Below are 23,553 nucleotides of genomic sequence, written 5' to 3'. Positions count from 1 at the left end.
AAATTTTAAAGGCTAATAATGGGACGGAGGGGTTAGCGGCAGCATTGCGTAATGGGTACGTGGCACCCAGGGGCAGTGTAATGTGTTGCACCATCTTTCTCTGCACACTGTACCCACACCAGGATTTTCAGGAGTGGATATGGGAACTGCAAGACATGTTTCTTCCTCTGCCCACTTTTTGCTATGCCTCTGAGAGCTAGAGTCCAGACCTCATCTTCTACAGACACAGGCAACTTGTATAACCCTAGGGCAATATCTCTGCAGGTAAAAGAAATGATTTTGAAAACCTTTGTGTCAGTGTGTTTTGAAAGCAATTTCTCATTAATAGCCTTACAAAGTACATTTGCATTTAAACATTCAGAACCACCATCATTCTAAAATACAGTACAAAGAAAGCCAGTCTAAAAAATTGTTCATGAAATTGGGGTGGGAGGAGAAACTGGGGTAGAGGGAGAAAACACCTAGAAGGAATATTGAAACCAGTGCCCCTAGATCAGTAATGAGCTATTTAGGAACTTGTTGGCAACCTTTAAATAGTGTTTCATTTTAATAGCAAATGTCACCGTGAGCATTTTGGCCTGAAAAGACACTGTTTTTAAACAGGTTACCTTCTGAGAAGTTGAGAATAGAGCACCTATGAGCTCAACTTAGAATACACCAAGCAAAACAGAAATATATTTATTAAGATACTGGCTTGATCAGTAAGTACAAATGGGGGAGGGAGGCTGTTCTGTTTGTTAGTTTTGCTTTATTTTGTGTTGTTTATGCAGAAATACTGAATTTTAGAGCACAAAGAGGGTACCTGAGGGAGATCTACCCTCCACACTTGGCTTTTTATAGATAAAGAAACTGAAATCATTTCCTTGAGAAAGGTGTCCTTACACACTGAGATCTCACCTCTATCTAGTGTGATGCCAGCCCCTAAGAAGGCTCCACATGGAAAGCTTCCTAAGAAAATGGCCCACTCTTATAATGCTATCTGGGCTGTTATTATACAGGCTTTGTAGTTAGAGAGGGAGGCCAATTCAATGCATGACCAGCACAAGAGCTCTGAGCACTAAAGAAGGACCTTGGAGATTATCTTATCCAACTTCTTCATTTTACAGAGGAGAAAAAGACGGCCCAGAAAAATAAAGCAACCAAGCAAGACTCCACGTCAGGTGAGAACCGGTTTCCCAACAGTGGCCCTACGGACATCCTTGGGACCAGGTATTTCTTTGCTGTAGAGGGCTGTCCTGTGCAGTGGAGGATGTTTAGCAGCCTCTCTAGCCAGCAGCAATCCCCCCCTACAATTGTGACATCCAAAAGTATCCCAAAACATTGCCAAATGTCCTCAGGGAACACAGGGAAAGACAACTGTCCCCATTTGAGAACCACTGGGTTGGAAACTGGCATAACCAGTAACCAAATCCCTCACCTCGCCAACCTGGTGCTCTTTCATTATATGATCACTTGTTTTCAAATAAGTATTCCAGAACTAGGAAGAACTGATTAGTGCATTAAGCCATCACTGACATTGATTACATGTCAAATCATGTTATTAACAAGCTCTTAAGAATAAGTCTTAAAGATATGAACTAATTGCATTTACCCATCTAACTGTGTGCGCCTGGCACGAATATAAACACGTATTTGCATGTACACATACATAAGGCTGAAACTATGCAACTATGAGTGTCTCGTTTTTTGGCTGGGCAAAGGATAGTGATGTCATGTTAAAAGACACTTCAGGGAGAAATCGCTCTACAAATGGTAAAATTTCTTACCAGCCTTAAACAAATTCACCACGTGTTGTACCTAAATATAGGTCATCATCTTTTTTATTAACAAGAAGGAACCTCACTGTCAAATTGTTTAATCATCTTATTATAAAGATAAGAAACTCAGTCCAAAGAGCTGAGGTTTCCTAAAACCGTGCTTTAAAATCATGCCAGATTCCTTCTTAAACACAGATGAGAAAAATCAGGCATAGAAATTCATAGGACACACAGCTTCTATGACCAGCGGTAGCCTCTGATTTCAGAGTTCCCGTTAACCACGACCTTCCAATATTACCTGTTTCTCTTTTTCCGGTGTTCTCTATTAGAATTTTCTGATTCACTACCACTGCTTGTGTTACAGCGTGAGCGCGACCTGAAAACAAAATAAGAGCAAAAGGAAAAAAAAACACAACCCACATTTATGACAAATGAAAAATTTCAGAAAGGTTCATGTTGGTTCTTTAGAATTAATTCTGCAGTAAAATTACTAATCCAAACATAAGTAGCTGTCGTACCCTCTCCCAGTCAGAGTTTCTCTGTTCAGCCAGGCATCTGAATGTCTACAGAAATGAGAGCAGATTAAAGCAAATGTCACCATGCTCCCTGAAGGGACCACAGAAACAAATACTTCCAACAGAACTCTGACGTGGAAAAGCTAAAAGTCCCTGGGGTGGACTAAATATGGACATAAAGTCCTGTCAAACCCCTACCTTCATGGAGAAAGGGAGAGTTTATTTCCCCTCCCCTTGAATTTGTGCTGGTCCTGTGACTGATTTTTACCAACAGAAGAAGGTGTAAGGGATACTCTGCCAGTTCTAGGACAGTCTCTTAACAGGGCTGGTAGCTTCTGCTTCCTTCTAGCCACCTAAGTTAGCCAGGTGCAGAGACCACAGACAGAGAGAGGTCCCAGATTGCCAGCCATTCTGCCAGGGTCTAGCTAGACTAGCTAACAAACAGAATCACACAAGATATATATGGCTGTTGTTATGTTCAACCACCAAGTTTTGGGTGGTTTTAATGTAGCAAGAGATAACCGAGGGAATTCCCTGGCGGTCCGGTGGTCGAGACTCCACGCTTCCACTGCAGGGGGCACGGGTGTGATCCCTGGTCAGGGAACTAAGATCCTGCATGCCACCGCACGGTGCGGCCAAAAAAAAAAAAAAGAAAGAAAGAAAGAAACAAAAAGAGATAACTGAGACAGCTCCTCTAAGGCAAAAGGAGCAGAAAAAAGAAAAAAAGAGAAACTTCTAAGGATGTTAAGAAAGGAAGACTGAGAACCAGTTGAAGCCAAAATTGATATTTCAAAGTTAAAAAAATTACAATACTCTTAAAAAAAAATTACAATACTCTTAAAGCAGCCACTAATAAAACAAAACATTTTCCCCACTCCTGCCTCAGGTCTGCGCTGTGCTAATCTGCTAAGCCCCCTCCCTCTCCCTTGACCCGCCTTCCAATTTGTTTTCTTTACCTCCTCCTCTGCTTTAGATCTGAGTCCTCACCACTGTTATGGGCTTTCCTATGGAAAACAAACAAACGAAGACATTAAGGAGAAGAGAAAATTATCAGTTGGCTAAGGAAAGCATACCAAAATGAGTTTCACTTCAGTTAATGTAGGTCCCTTACAGAGTCATCCGTTCACCAAACACGGCAGTCACACACATATGCTCAGCCCTACAACTGGCCCCAGAAACATAATACCAACCGGCCTCGAGAAGCCAGCAATCTAGCAGGGGCTACAAACAGACCATAAATAACTATGCACAACGTGTCTGGTAAGTTCCATTCATCCAATGAAGGGGCTCATCTGTAGTTCCTAGGTCTGCAAGTGAAACCAAGTGCTAACCTAATTAGGCCCACCAAACCTTACCTGCCTCGCATGCTTTTTTTTTGTGGGGGGGAAGTGGGCTGTGTTGGATCTTCATTGCTGCGCACGGACTTTCTCTAGTTGCAGCAAGCGGGGGCTACTCTTCATTGCAGTGCAGTGGGCTCTAGGCGCACGGGTTTCAGTAGTTGTGGCACACAGGCTCAGGAGTTGTGGCTCGCGGGCTCTAGAGCGCAGGCTCAGTAGTTGTTGAGCATGGGCTTAGCTGCTCCGCGGCATGTGGGATCTTCCCGGACCAGGGATCGAACCTGTGTCCCCTGCATTGGCAGGCGGATTCTTAGCCACTGCGCCACCAGGGAAGTCCTGCCTCGTGTGCTTTCAATTGATTTTAAACTAGATGTCCACAGCTTCCTTATACATAACACCTCTGACATATGGGTCACAATAGTAATGGTTGCTTAAGTTGTTTTTCAGGAACTTGGAATTAGTTCTTGCCCAGTTCAGACCGGCTGAAACCACTCACCATTCAACTGGGCTTGCGTGAGTGTCTAATGGATGACCTTTTGATGTCAGAGGGACAAAACCTCCACCCTCAGAACATGTGAACTCCAATATTTTTTGAACATGTGTCCTATGAAGAGCCATGAAGCTCGACTACATTTGCACAGACCACCAATTACCTCCCTCTTCTTACCTCCAGTCACGTCTCCCCACGCCTCAGACCACCCTGCCTCTTTATCCCATGAATAGCCCTAAGCCCTGTCTTCAGGGAGGCAGATTTGAGATTTGTTCTCCCTTCACCTTGCTTGGCTGTCTCGTGAATAAACTGTTTCTCTGAAGCAAACCTTGGCATCTCAGCATTGGGCTTGCTGCAAAGTTGGGCAAACAAACCCAATTCAGTAACACAATCAACCAAGCCAAGTTCTGCCATAATCTGACATCAGCTCTCACCCAAATGCCCTTTCCAACACCCTGGCCTCCACGTCCCTTGTCATCGTCTCTAATGACCTCTTCACTACAACTCAGCAACCCCATCATGGTCACACTTTGGACTTTATCATCTGTCACCACCCACAAACACTCTGCTCTCTGACTGAAATCTCCTCTCCTTCCTGAATACCACTTCCTATTTACCTTCAAACAGCTTCGATGGGGCACTCTGGTTAAATATGCGGGCTCTGTAGTCCTGAATGTGAAGCCCATCCCATCCACTGTTAAGTTGTGTGATTTAAACAAATTACTTCTTACTGAGCCTCAGTTTTAATAATACTTCCCACACAGGGTTGTTATGAGGATAAAATGAATTAATATATTTAAAATGCACAGAGTAGGACCCGGCCCACTGTCAGCACTCAATAAATGCTGGCTATTATTAGTATTACTATTATTGCTTATTCAATGACTTCTGTTCTACCGTTCTTTGACCTCAGTAGTACCATCTGTCTATAGACCTTGCAAATTTCCATCAGTTCCTCACCTTTTTTTGTTCCCTCCCTGACTCAGCGCAGATTTCCATCATCTCAATAACATGTATTCCAGTACTCGAAACTTCCTCCAACTCTGTTTTTTGTTCAGTCTTTTTGTCAAAACCCCAAGTATGGGTGAATCCAACTCTCCAGGTTCTCTGAGCCAGCCGGCAAAAGCTGGCCGAGCAGTGCCGGATGAAGTTACGTAAAAGGGCATATTAGCTACACTACAAATCCATTTGCATAACCTCAAGTAGATCTACAACATGACCCAGCAATCCTACCACCTTTCTCTGATCTAAGTACTCTTCAAACTCTTTTCACCTCGCAACCCTCTACTGCTTCAGCAGATGACTTTGTGTTCTCCTTCCAAAGTGAAAAGGAGCCAGCCATCAGATGGGAACTCTTTCCTCTTCCTGTTACCAAAAATAAAACTGACCAACATCTCCCTCTCTTATTTACGGAACTGTCCTTATAATTAAGGTCAGTCCCTTCACCTGTGCCGTGTGGGTCCCATCACCTCTTACCTACTCAGTGACTGTCATTAACTACCCTCCTATCGCTCACATATATTCAACTTGTCCTCCTAGCAAATTCTTTTACCAGCTTTTCAACATTCTCAAGTCTCTCCTATTTAGACATACACATACCTACTTTGACTCCACATCACCCGTGATTTCCTGCCCAGTCTCTCCTCTCTCCTTCAAAGCCACACTTCTTGAGAGAGGTGTCTATGCCCTTTGGTCTCCATTTCCTTACCCTTTGTTACACGTGCCTTTGCACTCCAGTCAGGGCAGACATGGCTCTTTAAGGCCACATTCACGACTTTCATTCTCCCATTTTCCTAACATAATTATATCAAATAACATAACACTGATATGTAAACACAATTATATAAGTATTGTTCACAGACGATCTAAACAGTGTTTCGGAACACAATTCCATTCTTGTATGGGTTTAAGTTTTTCTTAGCGATGATAACTGCCAAGTTTTCTACATACCTATCAGCTGCTTAGCTTTCCTTGTGCTTCTCACTGACTCTTCATCCCAACTCTGAGAAAACTGCAAAGCTCCTCCTGAGATGCACGAATACTCAGATAATCTGCAAGTTACATGTATATCCCTCCTGGAGCCCTCTGCCCTCCTGCTCATATCTGAATAGCCTGCTGTCTAGTACTGCTGCACAAATGTCACTTTGATTAACTCTCTTCACCATGAACCAGGGAATTCCTTTTGCTTCTGTTGGATGGTTCCCATATTTCCAGGTCTCATGGCCTCTTGTCTTGGTTTTGGTGGAACTTATTGACAGAGAAAACTGCGTGGCAGGTACATTATTTTTTTTTGTTTTGAGAGCTGAAATTTCTGACAATGTCTTTATTCTACACATACAATTATGGTTTATCTGGGCACAGAATCCTAAATTGAAAATAATCTTCCTTCAGCATTTTGAAGGCAATGCCTCGTTATCTTCTTTCCCTGCATTTGCTGTTAAGCAGCCCAATGCCATGATTCTGATTTGTCACCATTCGTGCATGGACTTTCTTTTCTCTCCCATTTTCCTCCCCGACACCAAGTTTTAAAAATTCTTTCTTAATCTATAATGTTTTGAAATTTAATGGTCTTGGTATGGATCTAATTTTTCAATCTAGTATGACAAATACTCAGTGGGTTCTCTCTATAGAGTTAAATCATTCCGTTCTACGATATTTTCTTGTACTATTTCTTTTTTTTTTTTTTTTGTATTTACTATTTCTTTAATAGTTTCCTCTCCTGCAATTTTTGTCTTTTTTCCCTTAGAAATTTTATTAGTCAAATGATTGATATCTGGGTTCGATCATTTTTAATCCTTATTTCCATGGATTTGTTTTGTTTTGTTTTGGTTCTACTTTGGGAAAGATTTCCTTAACTTTATCTTCCAAACCTTCTATTAATTATGTAAAATTCTACCCCACGAATTTAAAATCTGAAAACTCTTATGCACTCTTTCCTTTCAATACCACAGTTTTCACTTTTCTAAAGATAATAAACTTTTTTAGAAATTTTTCTTTGTTCCTTATATTGTCTCTATTTCCTGTGAGCTCCCACACGTGTACTCCTAATTGTTGGTTCAGTCTCTGTCTTTCCAAAGAGATGCTATCCTCAAGTGCCAGGTGATTATGGCTCTCTTCGTATTTAAGCATTAGGCACTAAAAAGACTGGAACCCTCTGGATGGTGCAGTGCATGTTAACTGATGGCCTCACTGCAATGTGGAGCTAAGTAAAATGGGTAGTCTCAACCATTTCATTGGAGGATCCTTTGAAAGCTGCTATCTGTAGGCCTTTCCCCTAGTATCTGTCCATATCCTACAGTGAGATTTTCTAATTTCATGCCTAGAAGATATAAGCCTGGCTTCTAGCAGTCTGGGAATGAAGAGAGACGGAAGCTATTTAGTAACCAGATTTTTCACTCTCTTCATTTTTCACAGGGACACAATTTCTCTAACTCTTTTACAAATTAATCCTCTTCAACTATAGCAAATAAATGCTAAAGTTTCTCACAGCTCTATCACTGGCTTTGTCTTTGCATTCTATCCATACTGTCTATCTAGACAGCCTCAGTTCTATTTCATATTTCAACTAACACCTACGAGAAATCTATATTTCAGTCCAGATGGCTAATCTAGCTCCTGACTTATATCCAACAATCCATGTAAATCATGCATGTGGACGTCTCAAAGGTACCACAAATTCAACTTATCAACAACCAAACTCAGGGCTATCCTTTTTGAGCCTGTAATGTCCAGGTGGCTCTTATTTCAGTGCATCACACCTCAATCCATGAAATTGCACAAGCCCGGACTCATTCTTGACATCTGTCACTCCTTCACCCCTCATTTTGGTCCTTCTAGTCCCACTGCTTTTACCTCCTACAGGGTCTCAAAACAATTCACTTCCTTATATCTCCACATCACCACCTTAGCGCAAGCTCCCATTCTCTCTCGCCAGGACTCATATGCTGCCTCATCTATTTCCCCTACTACCTTCTCCTACCTTCTCTCCACAGGACAGTAGGGATCACCTTTACCCAATACAAATGCAACTGTGGTATCACCCCCTTAGAAAAACCACTGGTCTAGTGACCAAAATCCTTAACAAAGTCCAGGTGTCTTTTTTTTTTTTTTTTTGCGGTTCGCAGGCCTCTCACTGTTGTGGCCTCTCCCATTGCGGAGCACAGGCTCCGGATGTGCACGCTCAGCGGCCATGGCTCACAGGCCCAGCTGCCCCGCGGCATGTGGGATCTTCCCGGACCGGGGCACGAACCCGTGTCCCCTGCATCGGCAGGCGGACTCTCAACCACTGCGCCACCAGGGAAGCCCTCCAGGTGTCCTTTGAGATCTGGCCTCATCTTTCTCTCTGGGCTCATTTCCAACACATTTCTGTTCACTCAGTGCTTGAGCAACACTGGCTTTTCAGCCTTGCTCCCCACTCTGTTCCATCCCAAGGCCCCTGAATATGTTGCCCCCGTTCCTGGAATGATCTTTCCTCTTCTTGCCTGCTCTGGCCTCAGCACCCAGCTCAAGAATCCAACCTCAGGGAACACTTCCCCGACCTCCTTGACTCAAGGACTCAGCAAAACTTCCCCTATTGGTGCTGGTTACACAAGTGTTTGGTTTGTTAAAATTTATCAAGCTGTTATACCTGTGATATGTGTACTTTTCTGGAGACATGTTAGGTTACAATAACAAGTTCTTATAAATCCCTCTAAGCACCCTATTAACTCCCCACTCAAGGACATAGAAAAGTTATAACTGCATAGGCATTTGTGTGATTCGTGTATTTCTTCCCCAAATTGTAAGCTCCCAAAGGGCAGGGACTTTCTCTAGTGCTGTTTAACACAGTGCCTGGCATAAAGTAGGCACTAATTAACATTTCTGAGTGTGAAAATGGACAGGGCTGAAAATAACTTGTACTGGCTAGGAAGTATGCTAGCCTTCTTCTTCTAGAACAGGACTGCTTAAACAAGCAGGCTTCAGGGTCTCCATGAACCTTGAAATATTCTATGAAAATTTGTACGTGTATTTAATTAAGTACTTTTTCCTCCTCCGGAATGAATCCAACATTTCATCAGATTCTCAGAGAGTTTTATCACCCAAAAAGGTTAAGGATCAGTGTTCTAGACTCAGCCAGAATTTGATAGATTTATCCATTTAATGACAAACAACTGGCAAAATAGAAAATTTGGATATGTTTTTCAAAATATGTTATCCTGGCCATGCACTGCAAAATAGAATTTTCTATTCTTAAATTTAAGTCCTTGGGATTTCTCCATGCTGATGACAAATCTCGGTTTTAAATGTCAGAGTTTATCCAGCTATGCAGGGATTTGTGCTCAAGGGCAAGGTAAATATGTGTGAAAATAAAACAAGACTGAGAAGGACAGGGCAATTATAGGGCATTTAGAGGGGAAAGAAACAAAGAATGAGCTCTAGCTCTTTATACCAACATGCCGCAACGTCTAGTCTCCTCAAAACACACATGCCCAATAAGAGACCTTTCAAGTACCACACAGAACCAGACAGAGGCCCTGATGCTCAGACAAAAAGACTCTCTATAAAATCAAAAGCCTTTCCTCTGGATGGTGCCAATGAAAGGATCCTCTGTCCACGCACCACAATTACTTCTCTGTATTTCACAGGAAGCCAGCAGAAAACGTATCTCAGTAAAAAAGTCATTAAGTCTGGATTTGGGAATACGTGTGCTCCCGACTATTTCAAGCAATTTGTTCGGGGGAAAAAAACGTAAATTTTTATAAATAATGTAAAAACTTGATAAATTCATTTTCAAGCATATTAAAATAAAAATGACCATCTGCTCAATGTGTGTAATTATTTAGGGAATGCTGAAAAGGTACACTAATAATTTAGGATGAAAAACTATAAAAACCTATCTATTTAACAATCGAACAGTGCCAAATTCTTAATATATTTAGCAGTTCCCACTACCCACATCCCCTGAACACATATATACACACAAATACACTTTAAAGTGTTTCCCAGTGATGTTGCCTTGGTTTTAAGTGTTGTCCAAGATGAACCAATTGTTGGGAGGGAAGGAGGGCAGAAAATCTATTCCCCTGCCTTAAGTGATGACTCATTATCCCTGCCTTTTTCAGATGTACAGACCTGGATCCACTTCTAGACTGGAACAGTTACCCACAAGGAACAGCTACCATTTTCTCCCCAAGCCTGTTTTCTCATCTGTAAACGTGACATAATAATGCTGGGCCAGGGATTTTCCATCGGTTCTCAGTCCCATCTGGACCCACCGCTAATGTCCCCTGTATTGCCAAGACTGGAGGCCTTAATATCACATCTTCCTGGATTCCTTTGCCACTTAGGCACTCAGGAGAGATTTGAAGGCAGGAGGAAAGGGCAAGTGATTTTGCTTCTAGCAGCACCTGTGGCACCCACTGTTGCACTCCTTACAACTGGCGGTTCCACAGTGTTAGCTATGGCGGTGGTACCTCTAGCAGTGGCAGCAAGAGTCACTCCTACAGTGGCGGAGCCCCCGGCAGTGCCAGCAGCAAGTACAGGCACCCGAGGGCCAGCTGAAAGGCGGAAGCAGCCTTGACTCTCTGGGTGACACCCCGTCTCTCCTGGCCGCACAGTGTCCAGGTCACAGACATGCACCACTCTCTGCCTTTTGCTCCTTCAGTCCTGCCCACGTTTGTGTACCAATCCCTGCATTAATCCCTCTCTGCTGGAAAGGCCTAGTGACTGAATGATATACACACCAATTTCTATAGGGGTATCATAAGGATTAAATGAGATAACACATAGCACGTAATCTGCTCAGTACTTGGAACATGGTAAATGGAAGCTATTTTTCCATTATTCTATCTAATCGTGTTGCTCACGATCCAGCTCCCCCTTCTCAGTCCTACTAGGTGAAGGTGATGACCTTTCCCTTCTTAATCACCAAAGGATTTCAGTGAAGTTGGACCTGGTTTGAGAAAGCTGGGGATGAAGACCCTGGGAAACTGGCAGACGTAGAAGACATCAAACAGGGATGGACCAGCAAGTGAGTACGAACAAGGGCAGAGAAAAGAGAAGGGCTTCTGCTTTCTAAATCTACAGTGTATACAAAAAGAACCTTGACAGTTATCTGAATACACGACCTGAACTTCTCATAATTATAAGTCACTTATAAAATACCATTTATGTAGGTACACGAAGTAAAACACAGTCCCCGTCAGGGAGGAGTGAAATGAGTTTCTCTGGTAAGTGATTTCTAGGTCTTCCTCTCTTGGACCTGTCATATTGCCCAGGCTGCTTTGCAGAGACAGTCCAAAACTGCTAGATATGATTTTTTTTTTAGTTAAGTACACACACACAAATATAATCAGACAAACAATGTGACCTGCTGGGTAAAAGGTAACAGGATTCATTTTCTCTGTTCTTTGAAAGGGGTTTTACTCAAGTTTAAGCAACAATATCAGTCCTGAGAGCTAAGCACTCAGTCTCCACTAAGAGATTTCTCTCTAAACATAATCCTATCTTCTCAGATCAAAACATTTAAATCTTCTATATATTAACATGTATCATTATACAATATATATTATATACACTACATATTATATATACTATATAATATCTATTCTCAAAATACATTATATACATTTTTCAAAATGTAGTCTTAACTACAATACAGAAAGCGAGTTCCCATCAATATTTTATGAAATTATTCTCTGAAACTCTGGCTGTTTAAGAGAAATGCTTCAGGACCCCTAGCTTATTTTATCTCAATTAAAAACAAAACATAAACATACATCCTTATTGTGAAGCAATTATACTCTAATAAAGATGTTTAAAAAAAAGCTGAAAGCATAAGCTCTCTGTTACCATGGGGAGACAAACAATCATTATACTATGAGAGTAACCTGTGATTAAAATGCAGCTGGGATCCAGAGCTTCTGTTGGGAATTTAAAACCAAGGGTCGTTCAGCTTACCTCCTCCTGGTGGGCTGTACAGAGTCATGGTCGCTCCCACACGAGGGGTTTCGGCGGCGCGCATAGGGGAACTTGGGAGATTTCGTGCGGTCGTTCGGGGAGTTGTAGAGTCCGCTGGAGTGGAAGAGGAAAGGTCAATGATGTCCGCAGAGGGCCTGGAGGAGCAACACCCTAACCTGGATCTAGGGAAGTGTTCATGACTGCCTGGAGAATACTGGATCATGGGCACATGGTTCTCTTTGCTGACAAGATTTCTTGAAAGGAAAGAGAAGTAAACAAATCATAAAAATCTTCATTTTGCAAGAACGGGTTTGTCTCACTGGCCTTCAACAGTAAGAAATCAACACACACAAATGATGGCAATAACAACAACAATCTGCACTTATGATGAAACCACCACATGCCAGGTGCTGCCTGAGCTGAGGGCTTTATATTCATTATCTCAGCTTTTCTCCAGATCAACCCTAATCACCAAAGTACAATTATTAGACCCATGTAACAGAAGAGAAAACAGAAATACAGAATGTTTAATTAAGCAGCCAAGTAGAGTAGCTAGGAAAGAGGCAGAGCTAGAATCTGAACCACTGTGTGGTCAGACCTGTAACCACCGTAACTATATGGCCAGTAAGTTATGATGCAGGTCTGCTCCTGGTATGGTAGTTGTGAACAAAAGAAACTAAATATTTCTATATTTCTAGGAATAAAGGTCTACCAGAAGCACTATTCATTAGCTATAGTTTTCAACTCAAGTTTTTACAAGAACTATGAAATTGGGAAAATTACCATTTATATGTCATTTCGCATATTCTAATGACCACCAAGCCATCCTAATGCTCTTTCAGGCAGTTTCTTAGTATATACAAATTTTCCTTTCTGTCTTTCCAGGAGAAAGTTTCACGTCAGGACACATCCTGTTGACCTCTACTTCAGAAGTTCTCGGTCACACAGATTTAGGAATCTGACTGACTTGTCCACAGTTAACCATCACCAGCCACAAAGCAGTTGGATTCCATTATTTAACAAGCTGCAATTGCTAACCCCTTTTATACTGTTCTCCTTTATAAAGACAATGATTCTCTTTACCTCTGGGGGCCATTTTCTTCCCACGGCGCATGAGATTTGCTTCTTTGGGTAACAGGGCTGTTTTCATTCTTTGCTTTCTTAAAGCTTTAATTAAAAAACAAAAAGAGTGTAGAAATTAGCTAGAAAATAAAAGGAAATTAACTCGCATGCTTATTTCTTCAGTAAAATTATTTAACAAATGTTTTAAAATGTGTTTTTATTTATACCTGTGACTCATTCCAGAAAGAATATAAAGTGGCTACCTTAATTTAAAAAAATACTTGTTTCCAGCAGTACTTTGGGGGTCTCTTTTCCCCTTCTTTCTTTCTAGTTTTACTTCTTTATGTCAACCAAATGCCGAGTCATCAATTGTTAAGAACCTTTCTAAAGAGTCCACCTGCAGGACAGGAAAAAAGGGTACCAGCAAGCGAAGAAAAGAGGCTGATGAGAAAGGAAAGTTGAGTATCTGGGCTCATGAAGCTGGCTCCCTCTTTTCAGCAGTGGTCAGAGACCGCTGGCTTTGGCCTTGGGTCTGAATCTATGCAGGCTGGTCAGCTCTGGGCAGGTTCAGGCTACCGGAACTGACTTTCTCTGCCCCCAGCTTCTGCCATATCTTGGCTTCATCCTTCCAAATCAGAATGACTTTCAAATGCTATTTCCTGACCTAGTATTATCTTTCTGCCCTAAGAATGTAAATATAACTGAGTTGTTATTCAATCCCAACAAATTGTTTTAGAAACACATGGGAGACACAAGGAAAGGATTCATCAGAACTCTTCTGTCACCAGGGGAGTAGGGGAGGTGTGTCACCTCTCACTTCCCGGGGAGACTCCACTTCAGAAAAAGATAGATCTACTTAACTCTTAATCCACTTTTAACCCTGGCTTTTTGAGGAATCCTCTATTTAATAGTCCTGGAATATAGTCATAGCAGAGTTCTTTGTAACAGTCAAGAAAGAGGAGAGAAAATAACAAGGTCATTTCAAAAAATGAAAATAAACTTGTACCCTAGCATACTATATTCATATAGGAATTAATACAACATAAGCTTAAAAAATTAGATATTTGACAAAGGCACGTAACAGAGCATTAGTAGATAGTAGGTATGTTTTACTTATATATGAGCAATATATTACTCTTATAAAGGTTAAAAAATATTTGGAAGATCAAATTTCTAAAGTAAAACCTTACTTTTGAAATGAGGAAAAGAAATATGGTAGATTTAATACAACAGTAGAGAGTTTGAGTGTGTTTAATAAATCAGAAAGAAAAGAGAAAAGGGAGATTGAGAAATGCAGTAGGGAGATGAAAGGGAAATTGAGAGAGCAGCGAAAGAATAATGAAATCCTGGGGGGCAAATTAATTGCATTCACTGACTGAGCTATTTCTCATCTGGAACTTGAGTAGGAAAATTTGGCGGCCCTTCAGGTATCAGTCCTATGGGCAAGAATGCAGTTACAGAGGGGATTGAACTCCTGTACATTCTAAAAAGCCTTGGGATCTGAATTTCATGCAAGATTACTGTTCTTATGTTGGACTTACCATAAGCATATCCTGTACATACAGATTAAGATGACTCACTAGCCACAGCCATGAGGCTGACTAAGGGAAGCACAGTAAACGAAAGTGTAGGCAAAAGCAAAGAACTTGTCATTCCAAAAAGAAAACCTGTACAGGGAGCGTCCTATAACTAAACAAAACAAAATGATGGCAAAACCCTGGGGACACCCTGCAACTCTGAGAAATTTCATAACTTAGAATTATTTTGCTGAGAAATCATAAACTATATCCCTCCAAGTAACAACCACCCAGTTGAATGAAAACACCGGTATTTACTAATGAAAGATGGAGTAGATGATCTAAGAAGTCTCTCAAGGTCATGTATTTCTGACTGCTTGGACTTCTCCATGATGCATGTGGAGCAGTCTCTATAGAGGAAGTGAGCTGATGAAAGCTACTTATTGTATGTGTAACATCCTGTTATATGAACATAATTCGAGATAGGAAAAAGTGATGCTGAAAGAGCGTCTTAACAGAGAACAAGGCTGATCTTTCAGGGAAACAATCCCCATAATATATTAAGAGAAGGTCTTTCTGCTGGGGGAGGCTGCTGGGAAAATTGGTGCAGAGGACCATGACGACTCTTTATACATATGCAATCACTGCCTTCTGAAACCCTGTGCCTCTAAATGCTATAAATCCTCTTTCTAGGGCCACAGTTCAATGCATCGCTGTAATGAACGCAGTACATTGAACGTGAATATGATCTACTTTACTTCCCAGGTCCCTCTGAGTTAGTCCATTATATCATGCCATTTAAAAAATCCCATGGAATTTTCACTCTGCTCAGAGAAGGCAGACCACACACTATCTGTGACTTTATCACGCTACGACAGCAGGTATCCCTCATTGTCCCTTCAAATGAGAGGGACATACCCTGATGTTTTATATTTCACTGGCATTTTAAAGTGTTCTTTTGCCCACAGAGTTTTTTTCATCAAAAGTACTAGTTAATTATCAGAGTGAAAAGATTCTTAACCTTGCCAACAGAAAAAAAAGCATTTCTGTGACAGCATATAGTGGTGTGTCCTTTCAGTTAACCGACTGACCTTTTTATTGGTGAAGGTGCGATAATTTTAGTTGTTCCTTCATTTTCTCCATTTTCCATGTTTACAGTTACCCGATTTATGCTGTCTGATCCTAGTAGCAAAGAGGGGAAAGAAAGAGATAGTGGAGAAGAAAAGAAAGGAGATAGTGGTCAGAGAAACACAAAGAAGCAAAAACATATTTTTAAATGTAACTTTAGGGATGTCATGGCACATTGTATTGATAAATTTTAATTCCAAATGCATAATGAATTGCCCAATAAATCTGAGTTACTATTTTCTGAAATGTACTAAGCCCTCAACGTAACAATGTCCAAAGGGGTCTAGGTTATGGCACCCCTGTAAAATGGTACCTTTTGAGACTTGAAGAGTTAAAAAAGTCCCCACATCAACTGTTAAAATAAGAATCTAAGATATTTAGTACTATTATATTGGAATGTAAGCCATTCCAATCGGTGCTTGATAACTACGTTGTGAAAAAGTTACTGTTTCTTGGCAGGCCATGACAACCCTCATTCTCAATCAAACCGATCCAGAATATTTTGAACCTGAAAATATTCCAGCTCGTAAGGCAAGCGGCAAAACCAGAGGAATATAGACGTGAGTTGTATCGCTCACATTAAAAAAAAGTTTTCAAATGTGTTTTTTAATGTAAATATCCCTTAAGGTCTGAAACTGACTTTTGAAAAGCTTTTATTCCGCAGATTTGCATACACGCTAGATGAACCAGCAGAGGGAGCCCCCAGCAGACACAACGTTGGAAATCATGATCCAAATAAAGTGCAGCAGATGGGCCCATCCAGGAAGTCTGGATCCCATTCTTGGGAGGGAGGCAGATAAGCCTGCAGGGGTGAGATGTGCAGCACTGATGAGTAGTCTTCTTTTCTCTAGCGGTGTGGCCCTCACTCTGGGAGGCACAGGGGAAACCAGGGAGGGGATGTCCGAAGCCCTTGTTCAATTAACCATGTGGCAGGCAGGTGCGTCTTCCTCAGAAAGGCATCTTGTATGTCCACGGATCAGGTCCTTCAATCCAAAGAGTAATCACCCCTAACGGTTTTCGAGTCGTGAGGTGAGTCTGTAATACTAATAAGAGCTAATATTTACTGAGCACTTAACCATGTGTTGGTGCTGCCCCAAGTACTTCTGGGTCTTTTTAATCATATAATCCTCAAAATAATCCTCTAAGGTAGATACTAATATTATCCCCATTTTTAAAGATAAGAAAAACAGGACTTTGCCAAGGTCCCACAGCTCATAAGTTGCGGGGGGGGGGGGGGGGGGAGCAGCTTTAAAACCCAGCAGTCTGGCTCCTGAGTCTTAGCTCTAAGCCACCACAATACACAGCCTTCCATGACCACCTGCATCTCATCCTCAAAAATCAGTCTAAATTAAGGGTCCACTGGGAGAAACAGACTCTTTAGAAGTGAAAAGAATGTCCAATGAGGGGACTTCCCTGGTGGTCCTGTGGGTAGGACTCCGTGCTCCCAATGCAGGGGGCCCGGGTTCGATCCCTGGTCGAGGAACTAGATCCTGCATGCATGCCACAACTAAGAGTTCACATGCTGCAACTAAGACCTGGCGCAGCCAAAATAAATAAATAAATAAATATTATATAAAAAAAAAAAAAGAATGTCCAATGAGAAGAATATTTAATAGCCAACTAAGAGAAGAATTCTCTCTCAAGGGCAACCAACGCTGAAAGACAACAAGAGAAACAAGTGAGCACCCCAAAGTTGGCCATTCCCTCCAGAACACTTGGAGGCAGGTTTGGCTACTCATCAGGAATGATAAACATTAAGGCATACACCTTGAACACAGAAAGAAAACAGTGGTTTCAAATAAGAGCTCCCAAAACTATTATTACAAGGAATTTGACATGGATTCAACATCTGCATTTTGTTCCTATTCTGGAACCCTGAAATGAAAAGGTGAACCTGAAGATATGTGGCATTAAAGGTACGCTCATGTGGGAGCAACATTCAGAATCCAGGCATTAGAAAACAATAACATTGAGATCTACGGGAAATTTCACCAGGTATAATAAGTGGAACACAACCAACTCCAGTGAACAACCCCATGTGCTATCAGACATCAGAGTGGCCAGTCACTGTCTATTTTGCCATAACCCTTAATAAAAATCACCTAGGCAGATTCCCAAATTTTCTGGTGCAGATTTCAGATGGAGCTGCTTCTCAAAACTGGAATTCCATGTGGTATGGCCCTGGGACAGTGGCAGGAGGGATTAATTCATTTGTGCCCTAGACAGAATTACCCCAACATCATATTTTTAATTGTTTTGAATACATGTTTTTAATATGTGGTATTGTTTTCAGCAGGTATTACTAATTTATACTGCAAGGGACCTTCATGTACCCAAGGCTATTTCCCAGGCTGAGCAGTCTTTTCTTTTTGCTTTTTGGCTTGTTTATTTTTTGTTGGAGTGTAGTTGATTTACAATATTGTGTTACTTTCTGCTGTACAGCAAAGTGAATCAGTTATACATATACACATATCTACTCTTTCATTACAGAGTACGGAGTAGAGTTCCCTGTGCTATACAGTAGGTCCTTATTAGTTATCTATTTTATATATAGTAATGTGTATATGTCAATCCCAATCTCCCAGTTTACCCGTCCCTCCCTCTCCCGCCTGGTAACCATAATATTGTTGAGCAGTCTTAGTCTAACAACCTTGGGGAAAGTGAGGCTGCCTGATCACTTTCACCTGGTTTCCTTCCGAAGCTTCCAAAAACTTAACAAACAGGTAGATCAAAAACTGAGCATTATCTTAAAATAGAAAAATTTCAAACTATGTATGCATGCGTTTTTTCTTAAAGAAACCAACATTGGGTTATTCACAATATCTAAATCATAATTCTTGACATCAAACACTAAATCTATGGTTTTCCCAAAGAATTTCAGGAAAAAAAATCACACACAAGCTCTCTCTCAGACACTCACAAACACCATAGCCAGGCTTCTTCAAAATAAACTGTTTGACTGACAAGACTATTTTACTAACATAAAATGGTATATATGTTAGTCATATAACTCTCATATACACATCATAACTAGATAGGGTAATACAATTTAATTTATGGCTCTTTTATATTCAAAACAGTGTACTACTAACCAAAAAATCTGTTTATATGTATTTTCCTCCTCTATAGCTATGTGAACTGGACAAGCCTATGGTGTAAAAGCCTTACTAGGAAAACAGACTATAAGGAGAAAAGCTACTTACAAGCCTTAACTCAGTGGGAGCACTTCTGAAGTATCCATTCATATAATATTCATATTTAACTATAAATTACTCTATTCTATTCATGAACGTAGGGTTCTTAAAAAGCCCTAATTAGGCAATACCTATTAGCTTTATATTACTAAATATGCACTTAAAAGTAATAACTACTTTTTAAATTTTATTTTATTTTATTTTCGGCTGTGTTGGGTCTTCGTTGCTGCGCACGGGCTTGTCTCTAGTTGCGGCGAGTGGAGGGCACCCTTCTTTGTGGTGCGCGGGCTTCTCATTGTGGTGGCTTCTCTATTGTTGCAGAGCACGGGCTCTAGGCACACAGGCTTCAGTAGTTGTGGTGCGTGGGCTCAGTAGCTGTGGCTCGTGGGCTCTAGAGCGCAGGCTCAGTAGTTGTGGCACATGGGCTTAGCTGCTCTGCAGCATGTGGGATCTTCCCAGACCAGGGATCGAACCCGTGTCGCCTGCATTGGCAAATGGATTCTTAACCACTGCTCCACCAGGGAAGTCCCAATAACTACATTTTTAAAACACTGTATTTTAACCATTGTCCTAATTATGTTAAATGAGTGAGATTTTTTTTTATACTGCTACCATTTAAGAAGAAAGCTAAGCAATTAAGTAAAGTTAGGTTATATATTGCTTACTGAAATCCACAAAGGTGAGAGCGATGGTTATGCATCATCTAGGTTTATTGACTCCATTTTGCTGACATGCACTAACTGCCTTCCTTTTCCAAATGTTTCCTCCCCTCATCATCCCACCTTCCAGAACCATCCCTCCTACGTTAGCTCAGATTCTTGGACTAGAGAGAAGAGGTGATCTGACAAACCAACCACACTAAAGGGCTCATGTCTTCATGTATTAATTAGTCACAGAATAGTTCCTTTCTTTTTTGGCTCCATTGGGTCGTTGTTGTTGCACAGGCTTTCTCTAGTTGCGGTGAGCAGGGGCTACACTTCGCTGCAGTGCGCGGGCTTCTCACTGTGGTGGCTTCTGTTGTTGCGGAGCACAGGCTCAAGGAGCGTGGGCTTCAGTGATTGCAGCACACGGACTCAGTAGTTGTTGCACGCGGGCCCTAGAGTGCATGTGCTTCAGTAGTTGTGGTGCACAGGCTTAGTTGCTCCACAGCATGTGGGTTCTTCCCGGACCAGGGATCGAACCCACGTCTCCCGCATTAGCAGGCGGATTCTTAACCACTGCGCCACCAGGGAAGTCCCATAGTTCCATTTTAAAGAGAAAAAGGAAGAGTCAAATATTAACTAAAATAATTAACTGATAACAACGGAATTTCAGGCGTTGCTCCAGGAGAAATTTTGAGGCTGAAGAAATCGTTTTTCACCACTCCTTTTTCATTGTAAATTATAATGGACCACCAGAAAAGAATATAACATACATATATGAACAGTTTAACAAATTTATTATAAAGTGAACAGCTATTTAACTACTACCCACGTCAAGATATAAAACATTAAGGGAAATTTTCCTACACTACACAATCACTACATTTGCTGTAACTCTTCCTTTCAGATAAGGCCAAACAGTTGTTTTCCATTTAAAATATCTAGAAACACAAATTATCATGTACATATCTCATAAAATATTAATAATACACATAATGAAATTATTAAAATTTAAAATTATTAGTAAAAGTGAATAGGCCCTCAAAATCTTAATAAAATGAAGGACATATCATTGTGCCCCCGTGATTGCCAGCACAGTGTCTTATACATGGTGATACTCAGTGAAGGTCTGTTATTATAGAGGATGTATTTCTGTTTCTACTGTTTTTTCCACTTGAAGGGAAAATTCAGGATAATGATATTATGTTTAAAATGTGTCAAAACCAAGACAAAAAAATATATATATCTGGATGTGGCCGTATGGGAAATTCAGGATGAGAGATGACATGCACCACATCCTACAAGCCTGGGCTACTTCTTAGAGCTTTAAAAGCAGCTTTCCACCACAGCATGCAATTCTTTTCTACTCTTTTAAATGAAAGTCACAGATTACCTACAACAAAGGTCAGTTATTGACATGTGGTTACTAAGGCTCTTAGGTTAACCTGTATTTTATTTTACATAAAATATCAACACTAGCAAGACCAGTTAGAATTAGAAGCATCCAGTTCACTTTCCATATTGTTCACACTAAAAAGACAAAGGACTTGGGACTTCCCTGGCAGTCCAGTGGTTAAGACTCTGCGCTTTCACTGCAGGGGGCAAGGGAACATCCCTGGTCGGGGAACTAAGATCTTGCATGCTGCACAGCACGGCCCGGGCAGGGGAAGAGACAAAGGGCTTTATTCATGAGACTGGTCACATGTGGAAGAATAAGTGTATCAGGAGACTGCTATAGTTTATTAAGAAGCCAAATCTAGCTCATGACCTGTGATCATTTTTGTCTCTGGACTGTTAGACACTACAGCTTAATACGGGTGCACACAATTCCCTACCAGTTAGGCAGCAGTGCAGTGCCAGTGTCCATAGCTCCATGGTCTTGTCTGTTAATTTTTTAACACCCTATACGCAAATGATTCCAGCCTGTGTGCACCGGACCACGACCAGGCTATTGTGTGGTTTGGCTCTGTTCACGATTGAGCGCCCTCATCCTAAGTGACCCTCGCCTTTGGATCAAGAAGAGTGGCTGTCTGAAACAGAATCAACTTTCCCAGGATCTGTTTAGCTACTTGGTCTGGGGGCAATTCTTAAAAGTCAACCGGTGATGTCAAGATTTCAAGATGTGGTGCTGAATCCATAGGGATGTTCAATTACAAAAACACTTTGCATTTAAATAGTATTATGAGTTTCATAAAGTTCATAGCTCAGTTTTACACCTGTCAACCTTAAATGATTGATGTTATTTAAATTGCCATTGCTTTGAATTTACAGAGTAGGCATGGAGGATGAACGTGTGACATTAAAAGAAAAAAGAGAGAATGCCTTCTTCTGTTAAATGGGGAGAAGAACAAATAGCCAATAAGTTAAGCTGCATTGTAATATATACATGATTTCATTTTTAAAACTCTCAAATATGATACATTTGTAAACTTTTAGGTTAAATTTCATCTCACTTATTTTCATTTTCTTTTCTGATCTATGTTTTTAAAACACTGTATCTGATGCTTGAGACAAATAATCAGGACAGATTTTAACTATTCCCAGTACAACAGATTATTAGGTTTCAGTAAAGACAATCTGATTTCATATTATCTGACCCAGAATGACTTATCAGAAGAAATGTGACATTCATGAATTAAGAATGAGCTAATAACTGGAAATACATTTTAGCTCTCATTTTCACACTGATAGTACAAAATCACTTTGCCTTGGTTTCACCAACTTTAGACTGGGTTACTATGAAAAAAATGGCAGATGGTAGAGCAACTTAGCAAAAATAAAACATATTTTTCTAACACGATGAATTACAGTCAAACAGTAAAATGACCAAGGAAACCTCACATATATTCATTTTTTTTCCCTATCATCATGAAAGGCTTTATATTTGGCAGAACTGACACTCATGAAATTACGTAAAACACAATTAAATTTCAAAACACACGATTTGTAAAATAAAAGTGTTTCAGTGTCCAGTGGCTAATTTTTTAAAGTTCAAATGCCTGACATCAGCCCATTCATCCCAAAAAGGCAGCCTGCTTCTCTGTTTCTGTATTCAAATATCCCAAGGGTGATATTTAAACAGTTACTTCTTTACCATAAACATACAGACTTTTAAGACACTGATTTTGCTACATGTCAACTGCAAGATCAAACAAGGCATTCTACTAGAAAGCTGTAGGGTAGATTATAAAGAGTGGGTGCAGATGAGAGAGATGCTAGGAAAATATGTCTATGCACAAAAGATCCCTTCCCTGGTTGGTCTGCTTCCAATTTCTTCTTCCCTGATGCAGCACTCTCCTGGATCCCTCTGCTTTCCTCATGACCAAAACGGTCAACTTGGGAGCATGAGATGAAAGCACTTCATCCTCTGCCCGAACTACAGAGGCACACACACTGAGAGATGGTCGCAAACACACTTCCTTGCAGGTCAGAAGGCCAGGTTCAAAACCAAGAAAAGCCCTCAGGCCCTCAGAGTAGAACGAAAGGGCTGTACCAACTGAAGAACTTCAGGCCCTCAGAGTAGAACAAAAGGGCTGTACCAGCTGAAGAACTTCAGGCCCTCAGAGTAGAACAAAAGGGCTGTACCAACTGAAGAACCTGTGATCTACACCTGCGTATGCTTGAGGGGCTGCCAGATGCACTAACAACAGAGGGGAGCCCATCTTTCCTTTCAGCCCTCCTAGGCCCAATGCCAACACCTCTCTGTGAATGGTTGGCTGGAAGCAGGAAGTGTGGCAAATCTCTTAGATATCAAGTTTTTTCTTCCTGTGATAGGAGGACACAGTTTGAGGGAATAAAACGGAATAAACGCTCACATCCTATCCCAGTACTCTCCTGTACTCCCCCCAGCCTACCACCCCCAACCCCCATCAGCGACACAATTTAGAGCAACATACCACAAACCTTCTCCAGCCATCTTTTCTCAAGCCCCCCATTTATGCTCACTTGGTCTAGGACAGGTGGACAGTTCCACA

General features: G+C 41.1%; 1 protein-coding gene and 1 long non-coding RNA gene across 8 annotated transcripts in view; one reads left to right on the top strand and one right to left on the bottom strand.

Annotated features, from left to right (window-relative positions):
- The window catches only part of LOC137221567 (uncharacterized), a 33,555-nt gene extending 29,152 nt beyond the window's left edge, over nt 1-4,403 (top strand). Inside the window, exons 2-4 of the long non-coding RNA XR_010942064.1 lie at nt 1,107-1,160; nt 3,246-3,532; nt 4,046-4,403. This is a non-coding gene — a long non-coding RNA (uncharacterized lncRNA). The remainder of the gene's footprint in view (nt 1-1,106; nt 1,161-3,245; nt 3,533-4,045) is intronic.
- The window catches only part of EPB41L4A (erythrocyte membrane protein band 4.1 like 4A), a 258,199-nt gene that overhangs the window by 29,878 nt on the left and 204,768 nt on the right, over nt 1-23,553 (bottom strand). For 5 of the 7 annotated variants that reach the window (XM_067731450.1, XM_067731446.1, XM_067731447.1 and 2 more), the window contains exons 14-18: nt 15,708-15,798; nt 13,121-13,204; nt 12,038-12,151; nt 3,229-3,276; nt 2,056-2,133 (exon numbers count right to left, since the gene is read on the bottom strand). In XM_067731450.1, coding sequence (XP_067587551.1) covers nt 2,056-2,133; nt 3,229-3,276; nt 12,038-12,151; nt 13,121-13,204; nt 15,708-15,798 — 415 coding nt within the window. The remainder of the gene's footprint in view (nt 1-2,055; nt 2,134-3,228; nt 3,277-12,037; nt 12,152-13,120; nt 13,205-15,707; nt 15,799-23,553) is intronic. The other 2 variants (XM_067731445.1, XM_067731449.1) reach the window with 2 other exon arrangements.

This window comes from Pseudorca crassidens, chromosome 3, assembly GCF_039906515.1.
Source record: "Pseudorca crassidens isolate mPseCra1 chromosome 3, mPseCra1.hap1, whole genome shotgun sequence".
Classification (NCBI taxonomy): Eukaryota; Metazoa; Chordata; class Mammalia; order Artiodactyla; family Delphinidae; genus Pseudorca; species Pseudorca crassidens.
The sequence above is the reverse complement of the archived record's forward strand: the minus strand, read 5'-3'. Positions and strand labels throughout refer to the sequence as shown.